The sequence below is a fragment of the Strix uralensis genome, chromosome 16, assembly GCF_047716275.1.
Source record: "Strix uralensis isolate ZFMK-TIS-50842 chromosome 16, bStrUra1, whole genome shotgun sequence".
NCBI lineage: Eukaryota > Metazoa > Chordata > Aves > Strigiformes > Strigidae > Strix > Strix uralensis.
In genome coordinates this window covers 6,815,908-6,833,731 of record NC_133987.1, presented here as the reverse complement: position 1 = coordinate 6,833,731, position 17,824 = coordinate 6,815,908, and the positions used below count along the sequence as shown (strand labels likewise).

The following is a 17,824-nucleotide window of genomic DNA, read 5'->3' as shown; positions in this document are numbered from 1 at the left end:
TGCTCACCAGACCTGGAGGCAAACACTACAGAACAAACACAAAACGCTCTCCTCTCACTCACCACCCTTCTGTAGGAGCAAAATAAACATACTTGCTAATCTTTCAAAAAGATTACAGAGCCACTGTAAATACGAGCTGCAGTTTTCGTGGATGGACAGCTTCTAATGAAGGACATCTCAGAAAAAGGCAGTAGCTTAGCATTTCTGTAGTCGCTGTTCATCTAGACTTGTACGGCCACAAGAGTGATTTTTAAATTCTTGTCTATTTTGAAAAAGTGCAAGAAGTGCACGTTAAGTGGCGATGCACATCATCTAGTGAAGGCAAGAAAATCATGCAGCCTGTGGGAAGAAAACCTTTTCCTTGCATTAAATACGCCTTTATTGTGCCACTCCTGCTATAAAAGTAGCAACATAAGAAAAAGCAGCACATCTGCTAGCTTGCAACCGTGATTGCAAGACTCTCCCCTGCCCGTCATGTTCGTTGTGTCAGATCAGATCAGTTATCTGTCAGGATAAAAGCCAAGGGAGAGTTCATCCCTCGTTGGGCTTGGAGGGTTACAGCAGAGCCGTGGCTTGCACTGCATTGGTATCTCTTCCATCAAGTGCTTTGTCTGGTTTTGGTTTCCAATGTTTACACCCTTCAGTGGCAGCTGGTCCCAAACTTTTCATGCTTCAGCAGCTTTGCAGCTTCGGGCAAAGCCTGCGCTCTTCTGCCTGCCCGAGCATTCGGAGGAGAGCAGAGGGGTTTCTGCGGAGGAGCAGGACCTGGAGGAGAAACCTTCCTGCTCTGGCTGTTTCCATAGTGTCTTGCTGCTGCCTGGTCTGAAACATGTGCATATGCTGTTTAGCAGCATCTTTCCTCTCTGACTGCTTCTACACCTTTGCCTAAATTTTAAGGAAACTAAGAAATGTAGTAGAGTCGTACAAATGCTGCTAAGGAGGGATTTATCTGGTTTTGCAGAAGATTCTTGCCCTGTGCTTCTTCCCAGATGATAATAACAAGCCCAGAGCAACTGCAACACTTGCAGTCCTTCTGTTTTCCTTCTCTGCAAAGCACGTGGTTGGGAGCTGGTTATTTTTGATCCAAAATGTAGATCCTTTGCTTGACACTCTCCTGTTGTACCAGAAAGAGACTAAACAGGACCCAGATTCTGGAAGCACGATCCCACCTGCACATCAGCAGAGGAGAAGCAGGCACATGGTGGCATCGCTCTCTCGGGGTAGATTAGAGCTGAGATTAGGATGCCCAGCTCTCATAGCCAACTTCAGCGATGGATGTAGTCATTGCAAATGCCATTTTCTCTGTAGTTTGTTCACGGCTTATTGCTGCCTCATCAGCAGGTCCTGCTGGGGCTCGGTGCGTTTGTTGCCTGCAGCCACATCACAGCGAGAGCTGCTCAGTCTGGCATGCCTCTCCCTCCTCTGATTCTCTAGGGATTTGGGAAGGGCAAGGTGGCATTTACTTTCCCCTGTGTTTTTGTGGAGTGGGGCTGGCTTCCCACCACTGTGGGAGCACTCAAATGTGGGATGTGCCACCCCACAGCATCGGTTTGGTTGAATAGGCTTCCAGACCCCAGTTCTCCATTGCTTCCCTTGCTATAGCCCGTTTCAGACGCTACAGCTGCATTTCACACACTGCTGTCCTTTCCTCCTCCGCTCTGCAGCACATGGAGCAGCTGGAGGAGCTCAGCCTCGAGGGAGTGAAAGCATTTCCACCACATCCTTCCCTGCACGCGGGCAGGGCTGGGAGGAAGGGCTGGCGGGAGTTATCCCACGCTGTCTTGGTTGCTTTTCTCAGAGCTTCAACATCATGATGCACCCACTGTGGGGGATAGAGCAGGTGTCATCTGGGTGGTGCAGTGCTGGGATTCCCTGTATTTCCAGCCTTGGGAACTCGGTGTTATTTTGAACCCTTCAGCCTTGCATCAATAGCACATAGTTTGTCCTTCATAATATATAATAGAGGGACAAAACTGCCTGCAGTCGTGTTAATTCCTTGCTTCTCCTTCCTCTGTAATGCTGGTGTAGCAGTAGGAAATTGCAAGAGAAGTGCTAGGAAAGGAACAGCCCAAATAAACTGTACAGCAGGTCTCTGTTCCTCCTGGGAGCAAAGGTTTGACCACCATGCGGTATAGTGATCCAGTTTGGACTAGATGACCTTTAAAGGTCCCTTCCAACCCAAACTATTCTGTGATTCTATGAATTTAACTGTTGCTGGTCTCTTTTATTGCTGCACTGTGTTTTATCAAGCCACTGCTGTTGTCTTCTGGGTGCAGATGCTTCTTCCCTCCCCTCTGATCACCTCTCTCCTTTCTTGCAGCCTGACCTGCTGAACTTCAAGAAGGGCTGGTTGACAAAACAGTATGAGGACGGGCAGGTGAGTCCAGGGGAAGCTCTGCCCTTCACGTCGGGCTTCAGTGCCACCATCAATCCTGGTTTCTGGCAGCTGACACCCACTCTGACATCCCGGCTGTGCAGGCTGCGCATGGGGCTGCTCTCGGCGCTGACAAAGCCCCGATGTCCTTGCAGGGTAGATCAGTGCTGGGCCGTGCTCCAGATGGGAGAAAGCAGATGTAGATGCTTGGGCAGAGCAGCGACAGGGAATTTGTACAACTCTGGAGCCAGGCAGCAGTGTTTGTGTGCGAGCCCTGTGCGAACGGTGTTTGTCTTGGAGCAGGAATAGCTGGTGCTCTGTCCTGGGGAGGTTTCAGAGCCCCACAGCTGGATATCGTGTCATGGGTTTCTAGGGAGCCAGGGCAGCTTGGATAGCGGCACTGGTTTCGTGTTCCCATTCTCTTATTAGTCTCATCTCCCTTGCGACCCAGCAACCTCTTTGGCGTCAGTAATGAGGCTCAGATAAGGTCTCCTGAGCGCCGGGGAAATGGCAAGGCCAAGAAATAAATAAATGCCTCTGAGCTGGCACTGAGGGAAGCAGCTGCTGCTGCTTTCCTCCTGTCCATTCCCGGAGAGATGTGGGATGTGCTGCTCTCTCGGAGCCTTAGAGATGGGCACTGATGCCCTGGCTGTTTGCAAACCACCCCTTCCCTGGATTTCCTTCCTTCCCACTCAGCCCATGGAGGGAAAACGAGGGCGACTCGCCCACAGCTGTGAGTGCCATGGCCTGGGCTCTGCTGCGGGTATGCGCTGGTGTGTTGGGCCCTGGCGCAGAGGGCATGTCTGTAGGCAGCTGGAGGGGGAATTAGCTGCTGGAGCAAGTGCTTTATTAACTGAAACCTGCCTGGGGTAAGCCTGTGCCTCACTGGGAGCATGCAGAAGGCGTATTTGTATACAGCAACGGCCAGGAATAGGCTCCAGCTCAGTTTCTAGGTTCTGCAGATAAAACACGAATGATACATGAATGCGGTGCGGCAGCGCTGGGGAAATTGGGGTCCTGGTGGTGCAAACCATCACGGTGTCCCTTGCATTGCTGCCTGTTTGGGTCTCCCGTTCCCCACGGGAGAGCCTCTCGGTGAAGCTGGGTGCAGAGCTGGGAGGGGAGAGGCTGGAGCGGCCTCCCTGCGGGGCATCTCTGCTGGTGACCTGTGACGAGGTGCCCGGGCTCTGCTGGTGGGACGAAGCAGGATTGTAACTACCCCATCTTGGTTGTTTCCTAGTGGAAGAAACACTGGTTTGTGCTGACTGACCAGAGCCTGCGATACTACCGGGATTCAGTGGCGGAGGAGGTAAGTGTCTTCCCCAGCGGTGTTCAACCCACCCAGGGGAGCCCCAGGTGCTCCCAAACTCTGACCCTGGGCAGGTTGTTTCCCCAAATGCCAGCAAAGTCCTGGGGCATCGCTCTTCAGGGCTTTGTGCTTCTTGAGGACCTGCTGCATGCCTCCCTGCGACCCACCATGCTTTGGGGTTGCAAAACATTCTGACTTATTTTACCTCTTCCCTTTCCAGGCAGCTGACCTGGATGGAGAAATCGATTTATCCACGTGCTACGATGTTACTGAGTACCCAGTTCAGCGAAACTACGGCTTCCAGATCCACGTAAGGAAAACGCGGGGAGGAGGAGGAGTCTGGCTTCAGGATGGCTGGTGGGGCTGCTCATGCTGTGCCACTGTTGGGGATGCTCATCCACGGCAAGGGAAACATCCCCCCAGACACCTAAGAGAGGCCACCTGGCATCCCCCACAGTGCTCCTTAGAACTGTGGCCTTGGGTTTAAGAGCCATTTTTTTTGGTTCACAAAAAATGGAGGGGGAAGGGGAAGGTTTTGTCTCAGCCTTAGGGTCTCAGCTACAACAAAACCAGCCTGATTGCTGAGAAATGCTAATTCCCACCATGAACATGCTGCGGGGTGGAGGGGCTGGGTGAGATCTCCGTGTGGCCGGCGAGCCGTGGCCCAGTGCTGGGTTCTCAGGGCTGGGTGCAGGGTGGTATTGCGGGTGGGAAGGTGCTGGTGGGTGCAATCAGCTGCTCAGAGCTGGGCCTCCTCTCTCCCTAGACGAAGGAAGGGGAGTTCACCCTCTCCGCCATGACGTCGGGCATTCGCCGCAACTGGATCCAGACCATCATGAAGCACGTTCGCCCCACGACTGCTCCCGATGTAACAAGGTAAAGAGGGGAGTTTAGCAGCCCTTGCAGTTGTCTGATTTGCTGTGCAGGAGAAACTCTTCCCCTGTCTCCTTTCTTTCCTCTTTCTGAGCCTGTCCATTCCTGGAAGCTGCGGCTCTTTGTCACGTCCCTCTCTCTGGGCTTAATTTGGATACACTTTGTGGGGATACTGATATGCTGAGTTACTCTTACACGTGCAGATTTCAAAGAGGGTTGAAAATGTGGCTTTAATTTGTGCATAGGAATATGAAATACTGTTCCTATCTCAAGGCTCCTCTGGATTCCCACCAGGTATTGTGAAACCACTTGGATTCAGTTGTGCTGGGTTCCCCCTTTCCTCTGGCTACTGTTCAGCACGAGCTGCCCATCCCCTCCGCGGGTCACGGCAGCACGAGCCCAGGGTTCAATTTAGAAGCTGTTTGGCTGTGATATATTTTAAACTCCAGCCAGCAAATCGTCTTCCCTCCTCTTTTGATCTTCCAGATAGCTGCCGCAGCTCATTCCCCTTACGCGTTAGTAATGCTCGCGTCTCCTCCTGCCGTCAGTGCCAGAGGAAGGGACCCCCCAGCTTCACAGAGTACCTTCTGTGAGCGCTTGCGGCTGCGGGTAAAGGGTGTTTGACCTCCTCACAGCTAACCGCGCCAGCCACACTCCTACGGGCCACCTCTTACAGGCTTCCTGGACACGGCCGCACCATTAACTCCGTCTCCTGTCCTTACCGTAGCTGCAACGAGCAGGTTTTTGCCAGGTTTGTCCCCGCGTTGGTGGAATGGCTCTTGGCACCTGGTGCTGTTGACCTGGAGATGTTCCAGCCTCTCCTTCCCCATCCCGCTTGGCACTCGGCCACCATTTCCCAGCCCTGCCCGAGCTCTGGTGGATCTCGCGGGGGTCTCGGGGAAACCGCCTCTCTCCTCACTCCTGTGTATGTTTGATTTCCATGCAATCCCAGGAAAAACTTCTCTTTGAAACTATCCGTGCTGAAGCCCAGGTTGGAAAACTGTGTTCTCTCCTGTATTAACGTTTTGTGGTTTGTATATCTCGTGATTCACTGCATGCTCCTCCTTTTCTGCACCTCGGATGGGAAGTCCTGCAGTTTCCATTTATTTTTCTTTCTTTTCTTTTTTTTTTCCCTCCTTTTTTTTTTTTTTTCTTTAAATAAAAGCCAGAGAGAAGGGAAGAAGCAACCTGGTCTTGACACTTGATTTGCCCACACTGGTATCTTCCGATGTGACTAGATATGAACATGAAGACCAAGGAAATTTGAGGGGACTTCTCTGCTTTTAAAGAGCCAGAAATATTTGTAGCCTAAGAGGTTACTGCAGCACGGTAATCCTGTGCTCACTGTCTTTGCATCTGCTCCAAGCCCACACAAAGTGGTTTGACTTGGCTTACCCTCATGAGAGGGTCCAAGCGCAGGTACCAGTTGGGCAGTAACTTGTTACGCTGCATAAATAAATCGTGAATCTCAATCCTGAGCTGGGGAAGAGAGAATTACAGGTGCACTTCAGTCGTTTTCCACCGAGCTGGTTTTGGATGGGGTAGAGCCTGGCGTGGGTTAGTCACGTTGCTGAGAAGTTGTTGCTGTGAGCTGAGGGGCTGCGCTGTGCCTGCAGCAGGGCCCCTGCTCGCAAGCCCTTTGCCACGGCGCGGGGTATCCCAGCCCATCCCACCTGGCTTCGGGCACGTCATTAACATCCACACCCGGGGAGCGGCTTGTGAGCAGGGCTGCTGGAAAGCTGAAGGACAGACTGCCAAAGGCTCGTGATGGAGAGGTGGCAAACGTCTGCACGGCACAGCCGGGGTGCAAGAGGGATGTTTCCGGATGCTGGGCTGTGCTGGGAGGCAGTGGTGTTTGTCCCGTCCCCGGGGCCTGTCCAACTCTGCACACTCCTGCAGCCTTCTGCCGTGTCTCTCATTAACCTGCTGCCATGTCTCCACTGAGCCAAATGCATTTTCTTGGTTACTCAAGTCCTAATTACAGTTTATATTGCTGCGTGTGTCAGCACCCAGCACAGGGGGGGCAGATGCTGCACTGCTCCCTGCCCTTAGCAGTGCCCTGCAGTCTCCAGAGACACTAAATGCACTTTGCTAACGATGACCGTGCAGATATAAAATACCCACAAGAAAGAAGGTGGCCACTTCGGCACTGGGTCCTTGTTCAGCTCCCAGCCCCGGTGAGGCTGAGTCCCCCAGTGCCCCCCCAGTTCCCTGCAGCCTTCATGTGCTCCTTGCACGCTGCAGCAGCATGCTCGGCTCACAGCTTGCACCGCTCCCACAGCCACCCGTATTAAAAAAAACCCCACTTTTTCTGTTTTGACCTATAAATACCATTGCGAGGCAAAGACACACCCCCCCCCCTCCCATGTGATGTGAATTAATTTGTCTGGGATGGAGGCGATGTGAAATGTTTGAGCAGAATTAATAGCCATGGGGCACTTGCAAGTGATGAAACAAGAAACTTCGGGTCAGTCTTCTGAGTCTCTTAACTCAGTTCCCAGCGGCCGTCCCTCCGCTCCCTGACACACATCCCATGCCCTTTGGAAAGCAGCAGAGGAGAAATGAACTCATGAGAGATGTCACCTCTAGAAATGCCGGGATTCTTCCCCGTGGTATTTAGAGCAACATAATTTCTGTCTCTCAACAACATCCAAGGGGCCCAGAACCCCCTTTCTTCCTAGCACTCTTCTCCATTTTAAGACTCCTTCTCATTCCTACTTTACTTATTTAAAATGCAGCTGTAATCACTAACTGACTCCAGATTGAGTGCCTGGCTTTGGAGTCTTGCAATATCTTCTAATGGTTGAGGAGCGAGGAGGTTTCATCGTGGTGCCTTTTGGGTTTATTTTATTAGCTGCAGGTGACAGAACTGAAGAAGGGATTATCTCCGAGCTGGTTTTAGCCTGTAACTGCCAGAGTTTCTTGAAACCCAGCTCTACTGAGCCTGTGGTTTGATCGTGGATGAAAGTGCATCGGAAGATACTAGCCCCGGACCCATGCAGAGTCATCTCTTCTGCTCCATTCTTTATTTTGGGCGTATGCACATACACGAGGTTGTTGGCTGCGGGAGCTGGGGTGTGTTACCAAGGCGGGAGGAGAAGCCGTGCTGCTGCTGCTCCCTCCCGGTCCCGGCAGTCTCGGTGCATGCGGTCCCGGGGAGGTCAGAGCCCCATTAGTGGTGGTTCGCCTGCAGCGAAGGGCCCGGGGAGCTGCTTTCCAGCTCTTCCCACTGCGCCCTTCTGGAAAGCCTGAGGAGGCTGCACTGGAGTCTGGAGCCTGGGGGGATGCTGTGGTTGAACTGGAAGCAGGGGGAGCCTGGAGTCAGCCAGAGCACCAGGGCTGTGCCTCGGGAGGCATCTCGGGGGCTCCTGATAGCAAAGAGGGTTCAGCAAATACCTGCTGCTCCCTCTGCAAACGTAGCATACTGCTATTTTCTTTTTTAATTTTGATCTGCATGTTACAAGGCTGGCATGTCTACATTTAATAAGCTAATACTGCATTATGGATTATCCGTAGGTTGGAAACAGTATTGCCTTCCCCTGTTAACTTTCCCTGCTTGATGAGTATGTCTCCCCTCTCAACCCACCACCCTCTAACTCAGCACTAAAAATCATTCCTTGCTTGAGAAATCAGCATTTTCAGTGACTTCCACAGTGTGTTGAATAACTCTTGCTCTCCTTGCTGCACCGACAACTGCACATACGGCGTGCAGCCCTCGTGCCGGGGTGGCTGCCCAGGGAAGGTCTGTGCCTTCAGTGCAGATAGTGGCACGGAGAAGTTTTCGATCCATTAATACCCCGACTTTGCCAAGCTTGTGGAAAACCTTCCCCCTGTTACCCAAGACCTCTGGGAGCTGCTCTGTGCTTCTCCGCCCCACAGCTCTGAAGCCAGACTGACTTTGGTGGACTGGTGGCATCCTCCCCGCAAGCACGTGACTATTGGCTGCGTCGACCGGCGTGTGTGCATGGAGCCCCGCAGCCGGGGAGGCGGGCGGCGAGCCAGCCGGAGGGTGCCGGAGGAGCTTTCGAAGCCTCTTCCCCGTCTGGCAGGATGGTTCGGGGTCGCTGCCTCGGCTGCGGGCTGCTGCTGGGTCGTGGTTGCCGGCCCTGGGGCGGCTGCCGAGAAGGAGTGAGGTCGGGATCGGCCGCTCTCTCCAGGGGCCGGGGGGTGCCCAGGAGCAGCCGGGACCGCTTGCACCAAGGCTTTGCACACCAGCGCAATTCCGGGGAAGGGCAGGGGCGTCTCCTGTGCCCGAGAGGTGATGGGAGATGGAGGGGCCAGGGGCACCCACATGGCATTGGCTTGGGCTTCCAGCAGCCCCTTTCCACCCGGCTCTTCGAGGCATGTGTGGGAGTGCCTGGCCATCTTGAGCACCCACTGATGCTTTTCTTCACCATCTTTCTGTCCTCACAGCTCCCTGCCAGAAGAGAAAAGCAAAACAAGCTCTTCCTTCGAGACTGGTCCAAAGCCGAGCGAGAAGCTGGATGCGGAGCAGGCTGAGCTGGACCCAGAGCAGAAGCGGAGCCGTGCCCGGGAGCGCCGGCGAGAAGGACGTTCCAAGACCTTTGACTGGGCTGAATTTCGCCCCATCCAGCAAGCCCTGGCCCAGGAACGTGCAAACGCTGCAGACTCCTCCAAGAGTGGCTCTGCCGCCTTCTCCAGGGACGCCGGTGCCGCCGAGGCTGACCCGGGAGAGCTGGAGCGGGAGCGGGCCCGGCGGCGGGAGGAGCGGCGCAAACGCTTCGAGATGATCGATGCCGTGGACGGGGCAGGGTCGGAAGAGGCTCTAAGGATGGAGGTGGACCGGATCCTGCCCGTCCCGACGGACATCAAACCGCAGAACGTCCACGTGGAGATTGAGCAGCGCTGGCACCAGGTGGAGACCACCCCGCTGAGGGAGGAGAAGCAGATCCCCATCGCGCCCCTGCACCTCGCCCATGCCGAGGACCGGGATGAGGGGCTGACGAAGCAACACTTGACCACGCTGCTGGAGAAGGAGGTAAAGCGGGGTGCGTGGGGTGCAGGCTGCCTGCTGAAATGGCCTTCAGGCCACTGCAGGAACTGTAGGAAGCCTGAGCAAGGCTTTAAAAAGCTGCATTTATTCCTACTTTGTAATAGCAATGAGTGGGGATGCTGTAGGGTCCCTGGGGAAGCTGGCAGGGCACAGATCCGTGTCTGTTCCTGTATGGCTCTGCCGGCAGCTTTCATGTTCCCACAGCTGCAGAAAGGGCTGTTCCTGCAAGGGTGGTATTTCATTACCCCCCTCACATTTAACACAGGCTACACTTCTGTTGGTTGTTAGCCAGCCTGCCTCTGATGAGGTGGGTACGATTGATATGTATCAACCAGACTCTTAAATTCAAGCTCATAATTCTGTGTGGCTCTGCAGCTGTGGAGGTTTGTGTCTGCAGTTATGTCTACAAAACTATAAACTGGCTTGAGTTGTAGCACACACCACAAAGGTTCCTTTTTTGTGGAGCCTACATCAAACAATCTTATGATTTTAGGGAAAGAAAGGAGGAGACTCAGCTCACTTGGAAGAAATCCATGCCTGGGCTAGCAAAGGTTATTGTTAGTTGGGATTAAGGTGTATTAGCAGGAATGAAAGGGGTGCAGGCGTGGAGTAACCAGGAGTATCACCGATCTGAACCGGGCTGGGATTTGCCAGGGTCACGCCTGGCACGAGCTGGTGCCGTTCATCCTTTGCTGCAGTGAGCTCTACGAATTAAACTAATGCCTAACTTAGTTCTTTCAGGGGGGAGGGATTTTGCCTGGCAAAATGAAATCCAGATCCCAGAGCAGATCAAAGCAGCAGTGCCATCAAAAGCCCCGTTCATTCTTTTCTACGTCCCCTCCGAGCCACTTGCTCCTTATAGCCGACCCCCTGCCCACTCCCTGGATGCTGTCTCTGTTCGTGTCCCTCCAGCTGGAGCAGAAGCAGAAGGAGGCCCTGGAGCTCCTGGAGCAGAACCGGCACCTGCAGGACCAGCTGAAAGTGGCACTGGGCCGGGAGCAGAGTGCCCGCGAGGGCTACGTGTTGCAGGTAGGAGAGCAGGGAGGAGAGAGAAATCCATCTTCCTCTGTGCCCGAGGGGGACCCTGGTGGGCTTCAGTCCAGGGTGTTCGTGGGGACATCCTGGTTGACGCAGGGATGTGCTGGGACCTTCTTGCAAATATTGCTAATTCTGTAGCCTTACCAGGATCATCTGCTTAAAAAACCCTCTGATCTGGGATGCAGTAGACAGAAGATGGCATTACCTACTAGCATCCCCAAGGGAAAACAAAACACAGCCACAGTAGACATATGGGACCTCCCCAAAGTCTACCTCTGATCCATCGTATACTGTGTTTGCCTATGCAACAGCTGTTTCCCCCTTTCTGTGCTCCAAATACCCCCCTCAGGCAGTGGAGTGCACATAAAGCTTTCTCAGCATCTTGTAGCCCAGCAGTTGCTCCTGGCCGGGAAGTTTGTGTGGCGGTTACACGGCCAAACACAGCACACGCAGGGGTGTATCTCCTGGGCCCATTCCCCGCAGCCAGAGTGGGATTTGCAACAGGGACAACCTGTTGTCTTGGGTCATTTTGGTGGTTTCTTCTGTTACAAGATGCCTTTCCTCAGCAAAGCCTGGAAGTGTGTTTTGGAGGTTCTGACAAAAGAGACAGGAGAGTCTCTTGGGAAGTCTTCCCTCCCCTCCTCCAAACAAAGTGGACTTTTTCCAGCCCTTCCTCTGGGAGCGTCTGTACCCGGAGGAGCCGTGACGCCTGCAGGACAGCTTCTGGCTGCTCTCATGGGTCCGTAGTCCCGTTTTGTGCAGGAGCAGCATTTTGACCTGCTCAAATCTACTTGGCCAAACTGGCTCTGGATTGAAGTGGCTGTGCATGGCCACATGCTGCGCTTCGTGGCAGCAAACCCGGTGTCGACGCTGAACCTTGCGTCCTTATTTCTCACGGGACAAATTTCCCCTGAAGAAGTTGCACAGGCAGTGGAGCCAGCCCAGGTAGGGGGGCATCTTGCCTTCCTTGCTGGTGATTTCCTTGGAGAGTTATTAATGCCTTTATTTCTGGAGTCCCTGAGCTGACAGTGCTCGCTTGGAGGAGTTCCATTTTCACTTGGCAGTGTTGGAGGAGTAACCAACTCCCACTTCCCTGGGGCAAAGGCATCCGACCTTCCTTTGCCTGGAAAAATCAGGGAATGGAGCTAAAAGCTGGATGCTGAGTCCACTGTCAGATCGGCCGTGTTGAAGTTGGCTGTAGCGCCTCAATGTGGGGAGGGGGGGGCAAGAGGGGAAGTCTGCAGAAGGGCACATCATCGCTGCAGTGAGAAGTGACCCAAACTTTGACCTAGAAATTGGAGAGGGTTTTTGGAAGGTTTGGAGGCTTTTGCTTGCTCCAGTCTGATTCTTTTGGGGATTTCCCTCATGTTTCCCTGGGAACAGAAGGATTAAAGTCTTGTTGCAGAAGGGAGTAACCCCACCAAACCCTGCTGGGGTGGAGGGAGTGGAGTCACTGGGGAGGGGTTTCTGCAGCCCCAGACTGCAGGCAAACATCACAGCATTTGTTTGGACAAACCCTCTGAATTTCATGTGTCCCCCGCTTCCATCATGCCTAATTCTGGAGAGATTCCTACATTACCTCTGGGGAGGGACAATGGAGGACCCTGACTGCTGCCAGCCTGCCCCTCCTGAGCTGCCCAGGGGGGCACCAACCCCTCCTTGGCAGCACGACCAGCCCCGTGCAGACCCCCAAGCACTGCCCTGACATAAAAGATTCTGCACGTTCCGTAAGGCATCCGCTGAGAGACCACCCCCGATGCATGTGCCGTGCACCGAAGCCTCTCTGGCCTCATGTAACCCCTCTTTCGCTCTGAGCTTCCTCGGGACGGGGCCCCCCGACTTTGAACCCTACTGGGAGAAACGGTGGAGGCTCCTGCTCCTTGCAAAGGGACCGGAGACGTCCCCCAGCTCCAGTGGCGGCGGGTGGGAGGGATCACGTACTAACCTGTCCCGGGCGGATGTTCTTGCATGTTTTTTGGTGTAAAGCATGAAATGTAACTTAACATAACTGAGTGTCACATCTGTGGGCTTTCCTTATCAGCAACCAGAGTACAGCAAGGCAGGCCAAATTCCTAGGCTTAACGCTGTGCTTCTCTTGCCTCTTCCTGTCTGTGTATTTTTTTTTAAAGATACATAATTTCTGTCGCCTTTTGCATGACTCTCTCTGTGAGTTTTCTCTTTGCATGCTACATTGCTTTGGTTTGAATCTCATAAAGGTTGGTTTCTTTTATTTTACATTCTCATCACACCTTTTCCCTCCCTTCACTTGTCGGGCTTTTTATTTTGTCCTTTGTTGGTTTTTTTTGCAGGTAGAGAAATTAGATCCTCCTTAGTCTTAAACTTTAGCATAACAACATCTCTTTAATGTGATGAGCAGCCACTAAGTCCTGTTGGGCAGTCACAGAAATGACATCACCACGCCGGCTGTCCTGTCTCCCTGCGTTTGGGTGGGATGTGATGTCATTTGCTGTCGCCTCACTTTCTATTGTTGCTTTTGGTCGGTAGGACTGTGTGACCTGAACTGTGCACTTTTTGTTTCACAACAAAACGAATGAATGCTAAGAAAGCAGTTCCTTTCTTCTCGACCTGTTCCCATCCCCTTCTCCTTCTCACCCTTCCTGTTTTTCTCTCGTCTGTCCGTCTCTGTTTTACTGCTGGTGTTTCTTTTTCATTGTTTTTTGGTTCTATTTGATTTTGTTTGGGTTTTTTTTTTCCTTTTAGCCTGTTACTGTACAGCTGTTTTGATGTTGTGGTCCGTGTTTTCTGTTACTGGAAAGCAGTTGTCGCTCATTAAAAACAAAAAAACAAACAAACAAAAAAAAAACAAAAAAAAAAGAGTTGGTTAAAACAAACAAAAAAAAATTGTGCCAAGAACAAATCATCTCAATTGGAGCATGTGGGTAGCAGCCAAATCGCTGTGAGGAGCTTTTCCATGGCCTGCCTGGCCAGAGGTGTGACACTCAGAAGGGAGAGCCAAGAGTGTTACTAATCTAGTATTTAATCAATTTTTTTAAGACCGAGGTGGCCGCCTCGCCATCAGGTGCCTGGCAGAGGCTCCACAAAGTCAACCAAGACCTCCAAAGCGAGCTGGAAGCCCAATGCCAGCGTCAAGAGCTGATCAATCAGCAGATTCAGTCGCTGAAGCGCAGCTACGCTGAGGCCAAGGACGTGATCCGGCACCACGAAGCTGAGATTCAGAGCCTGCAGGCGAGGCTCAGTAACGCAGCGGCCGAGCTCTCCATCAAGGAGCAGACCCTGGCCAAGCTCAAGAGCGACCTGAGGAGTGAAAAAGAGAAAGCCAAAGAGCAGCTGGAGGAGTGGCAGCATGGTGAGGCCACGCTCAGCTCCCAGCTGAAGGCCAGCGAGCAGAAGCTGAAGAGCGCAGAGGCTCTGCTCCTGGAGAAGACCCAGGAGCTGCGGGACCTGGAGATGCAGCAGGCTTTGCAGAGGGACCATCAGAAGGAGGTGCAGCGGCTCCAAGACAGGATCGCGGACCTGAGCAGGCAGCTGAACGCTAGCGAGCAAACGCGGATCCTCATGGAGGAGAAGCTGCAGAAGAATTATGAGGCTTTGCTGGAGAGCTGCGAGAGGGAAAAGCAGGTTTTAATACGGAGTCTGAAGGAGGTGGAGGATAAGGCCAACGAGTACGAGAACCAGCTGCAAAATAGCGAGCAGCAAATGGAGATTCTGCAGAAGGAGAAACTCAGTGCAAAGTTTGAAGGCAGCGAGCTTGTCCACCAGCTGGAGGAGCAGCTGGTGATGAAGGAGGCCAGCATCCAGAAACTCGCAGAGCACATCAAGGAGCTCGAAAGAGAGAGAGATCAGATCAAATGTCGGTTCCAGGAGCTCATGAATCAGGTTGCCGAGTCGGATAATGAAGTTGCAAAGCTGCAAGCAAAGTTGAAAATGGAAGAGACCAACTACCACAATCTGGAGCAATCGTTTGAGGAGGTGTCGGATCAGTTCCAGGGTGTGCAGAAGGTGCTGAAAGAAAAAGAAGAAGAGTTGAGACATGTTAAGGAAATGCACTTGAGAATTGTGGAAAAGAAGGACCAAGATCTCAGTGAGGCTTTGGTTAAAATGGTTGCTTTAGATAGCAGTTTAGAGGAGACTAAAGTAAAGCTAAAGGCCAAGGAGGAGGCTTTAAAGAAATTAGCTAGTGTAGGCACAGGTCCATGTGCTGAGGAGGCAGAAGACCTTGGCCCCAGTCTCGAGGCTGATGAAAGTAACCCATCCCAACTAGGGCAGCCTCTGCAAACTCAGGATGTCCTCCCAGCTCTGACTTATGCACTGAAGGAGGAGGAGGATGAGGTTCTTGAGACCAGCCAGAGGCAAGCAGAGGAATTCGGCTCCCCATCCAAAAGTGTAGAGCTCCAGGACCAAGAGTTGGTTCAGAAAGCCTTAGCAAAGCCTGATGTAGGAATCATGGGGGCCAAGAGGCAAAGAATCCGTTTCTCAAGCATCCAGTGCCAAAAATACATCCATCCAGACGGATCAGAGAAAAACTGGACAAGCAGTACCTCTTCAGACACGAGCCAAGACAGGTCGCTGTCTGAAGAAAGCATGTCATCAGAGCCGGCTCTTGGTTACCCGTCATCGGGGACAAGTGACTCTGAGACCTATCTCTCAATCATCCATTCCCTGGAAACCAAACTTTATATTACAGAGGAGAAACTCAAAGATGTAACAATGAAGCTCGAAAGCCAACATGGCCATAATCAGGAGACACTCATCGCCCTCCACCATCAGTGGGCCAGCACAGAGTCTCAGCTGCGGGAACAACTTCAGACCAGCTTATCCCAAGTCAGTGCTTTGATCTCACAGCTGGAGAGTGAGAGGCAGGAAAAGTTCAAGCTCATAGAAAATCATGTTAGCGAGCTGGGAGGTTTCCAAATGAAAAATGATCAAGCGCTGACTTGCTTAGAGAAATGTAGAGAGCAGCTAAGATCTTTGCCCAAATCAGAAAAGGAAAAAGAGGGTGATTTGTTCCTTGTTACTCTGTCCAGCATGGAAACAACCTTATCAAATGCAATCCAAGCCTTGAGAGGGGCGCCAGTCCCATCGGAGTATCAGCAGAGTGAAAGCCTTATCGCGGAAAGCCCCGCTCCAGAAGGAGGTTTTTTGGGAGAAGAGGAGCACGTCTCCAAGGAGCAGCGAGCGGAAATGTTTGACGCCAGCCAGCTGAGATGGCTTTCTGAGAGAGTGGCATTTGAGGCCTCTCTCATCAACCATATAGCGGAGTCTTTGAAAAATGCAAGCTCTGAGATATCTTGGCTTCTGAGAGAGATCCAGGGAACGGCTGAGGTGGTTTTGTTGGAGCCAGCAAATGTTTCTCATACAGCAGTGGACTTGGCCAGCGTCCTATCTAAGAAGCTGCTGCTGGAAGGGGAGTTCTGGAGCCAGGTGGAGGAGCTGAGAGTGCACTTGAGCACCAGAGAAGGGGAAGCCGAGGGCAAAACAGAAACAACAGGTTTGGGCTTTTCTCCATGTTTTCTAAGTGCTGTAGCAGATGCTACTTTGATCAAGGCAGAACTTGGGTTTGTTGCACAGAAAATGAGAGAATCTTTTCATCGGAGATTAAAAACAATCGAAGAAGACCTCCATAATACCAAAACAGCTCTCCAGCAGCATAAATGCATGTTGGAGGAGATCATCAAAGCGTACAGGACTCCTGATTTTGACAGAGTTATGCACCAGATTTCTGAAGCTCTTGAAATTCAGAAAGATGCTTCAGAAAGAACCCAAATCTCCTGGGACGGGAGCCGTCTCCAAATGGTGCCGTGTCAGGAATTAGCCAAGGTGGAGGAGACCGGCAACCTGCCCGACCGTAGTAGTGAAGCTCTTGTTTCCATTCAGGAAGATCTTGCCCAACAACTAAAGGACAAATCAAATGTTCTGAAGGAGATATCTGTTGCCTTACTCTCTCTGCCTCCTGAGGAGGCAATGAGAGACTGTCAGAAGCTCCTGAAGATATCTCAGAGTCTTTCTTATCATTCATGCATGGGAGACCTTGAACGGTATTCCTCTTTGTTAGTCCACGATGCAATTGTTCAGGCTCAGGTTTGTTACGCCGCTTGCAAAGTCCAACTGGAGTACGAGAGAGAGATGAAGTCCTACAAGGAGTCCTTACAGAGCATGGACGCGCTCTGCCAAGAGCGCGTGAAGACGGTCTCTCTTCTTCGGGACGAGTACGAGGACTTGCTCAGAAAGCAGCAGGGTGAGTACAGCGAGGTGATCGCCATGCTTGAAAGGGAGAACGCCGATCTCAAAGCCAAGGTGTCCCAGCTTGACAGTCAGCAAAGGCTCTTGGAGGAAGAAGAGCATAAACACAGCAAGAGTTTGAGTGAGTTACAGGGACGGTATGAGGAGGAGATTCGAAATGTGATAGAGCAGCTAAATAGGACAGAGGATGCTCTGAAGGCTGAGAGGACAGAGGGCCTCAACCAGCTGGATGCCATTGTCCGTGACAAGCAGAACATGGAGCGGTATCACCTGGAGCAGATGCAAATGCTGGAGGACAAGTTCCAGGCCAAGATCAAGGAGCTGCAGGTCATCCACGGCGAGGAGCTGCAGGCGCTGCAGGAGCACTACAGCCAGAACCTGCAGCGCCTGCAGGAGACCCTGGACGAGTACCAGAGGCAGCACCCGGAGGCGTCCCCCACGGTGGGCCCAGGTGGTGGGGACGCCTGGGTGGCCGATGAGGTGGGTGGCACCGGGCAGGGCCCCGGCGGTGACCTGGACTCCATGCATGGCCTGAGGGAACGAATCCAGGAGCTGGAGGCCCAGATGAACGTCATGAGGGACGAGCTGGAGAACAAGCATCTGGAGGGGAACGCTTCCACCTTGAGGGAAAAATACCAGAAAGACTTTGAAAACTTAAAGGTCTTGATACGTTTAACGCTTTACGCTTTCCGCTGCTGAGTGTATGGGAGGGTGCATTTGGTCCCGGGCTTTGCTTGCCGAACTGAGGGGTGTCCCCTGAAAAAGCCAGCATGCCGAAGCAAGCCCCAAATTGTTAGAAAGGCCTCTGTAAAGCATGGCGTTTTCCTTTTGTCCATGCTGGGGTATTCTAAATGCATTGCTGAGGGCTGGGGGGGTTGATTATTGGAGACAGTCTCTGCGTGTAGAGGGAGGGAGAGTTTCAAAGTAGCTTGATAACGTCACGCTCTCCTTCAATATGAAGTGTTTCCCCTTCCACCTGAGGTGTACATTTTGT

The 17,824-nt window shown here is 52.5% G+C and overlaps 1 protein-coding gene across 9 annotated transcripts in view; it reads left to right on the top strand.

The window, feature by feature from the left end:
- The window catches only part of MPRIP (myosin phosphatase Rho interacting protein), an 88,625-nt gene that overhangs the window by 51,686 nt on the left and 19,115 nt on the right, over positions 1 to 17,824 (top strand). For 6 of the 9 annotated variants that reach the window (XM_074886178.1, XM_074886175.1, XM_074886174.1 and 3 more), the window contains 8 exons: positions 2,321 to 2,377; positions 3,615 to 3,683; positions 3,904 to 3,993; positions 4,450 to 4,559; positions 5,509 to 5,547; positions 8,970 to 9,555; positions 10,483 to 10,599; positions 13,624 to 17,490. In XM_074886178.1, coding sequence (XP_074742279.1) covers positions 2,321 to 2,377; positions 3,615 to 3,683; positions 3,904 to 3,993; positions 4,450 to 4,559; positions 5,509 to 5,547; positions 8,970 to 9,555; positions 10,483 to 10,599; positions 13,624 to 17,490 — 4,935 coding nt within the window. The remainder of the gene's footprint in view (positions 1 to 2,320; positions 2,378 to 3,614; positions 3,684 to 3,903; positions 3,994 to 4,449; positions 4,560 to 5,508; positions 5,548 to 8,969; positions 9,556 to 10,482; positions 10,600 to 13,623; positions 17,491 to 17,824) is intronic. The other 3 variants (XM_074886180.1, XM_074886181.1, XM_074886173.1) reach the window with 2 other exon arrangements.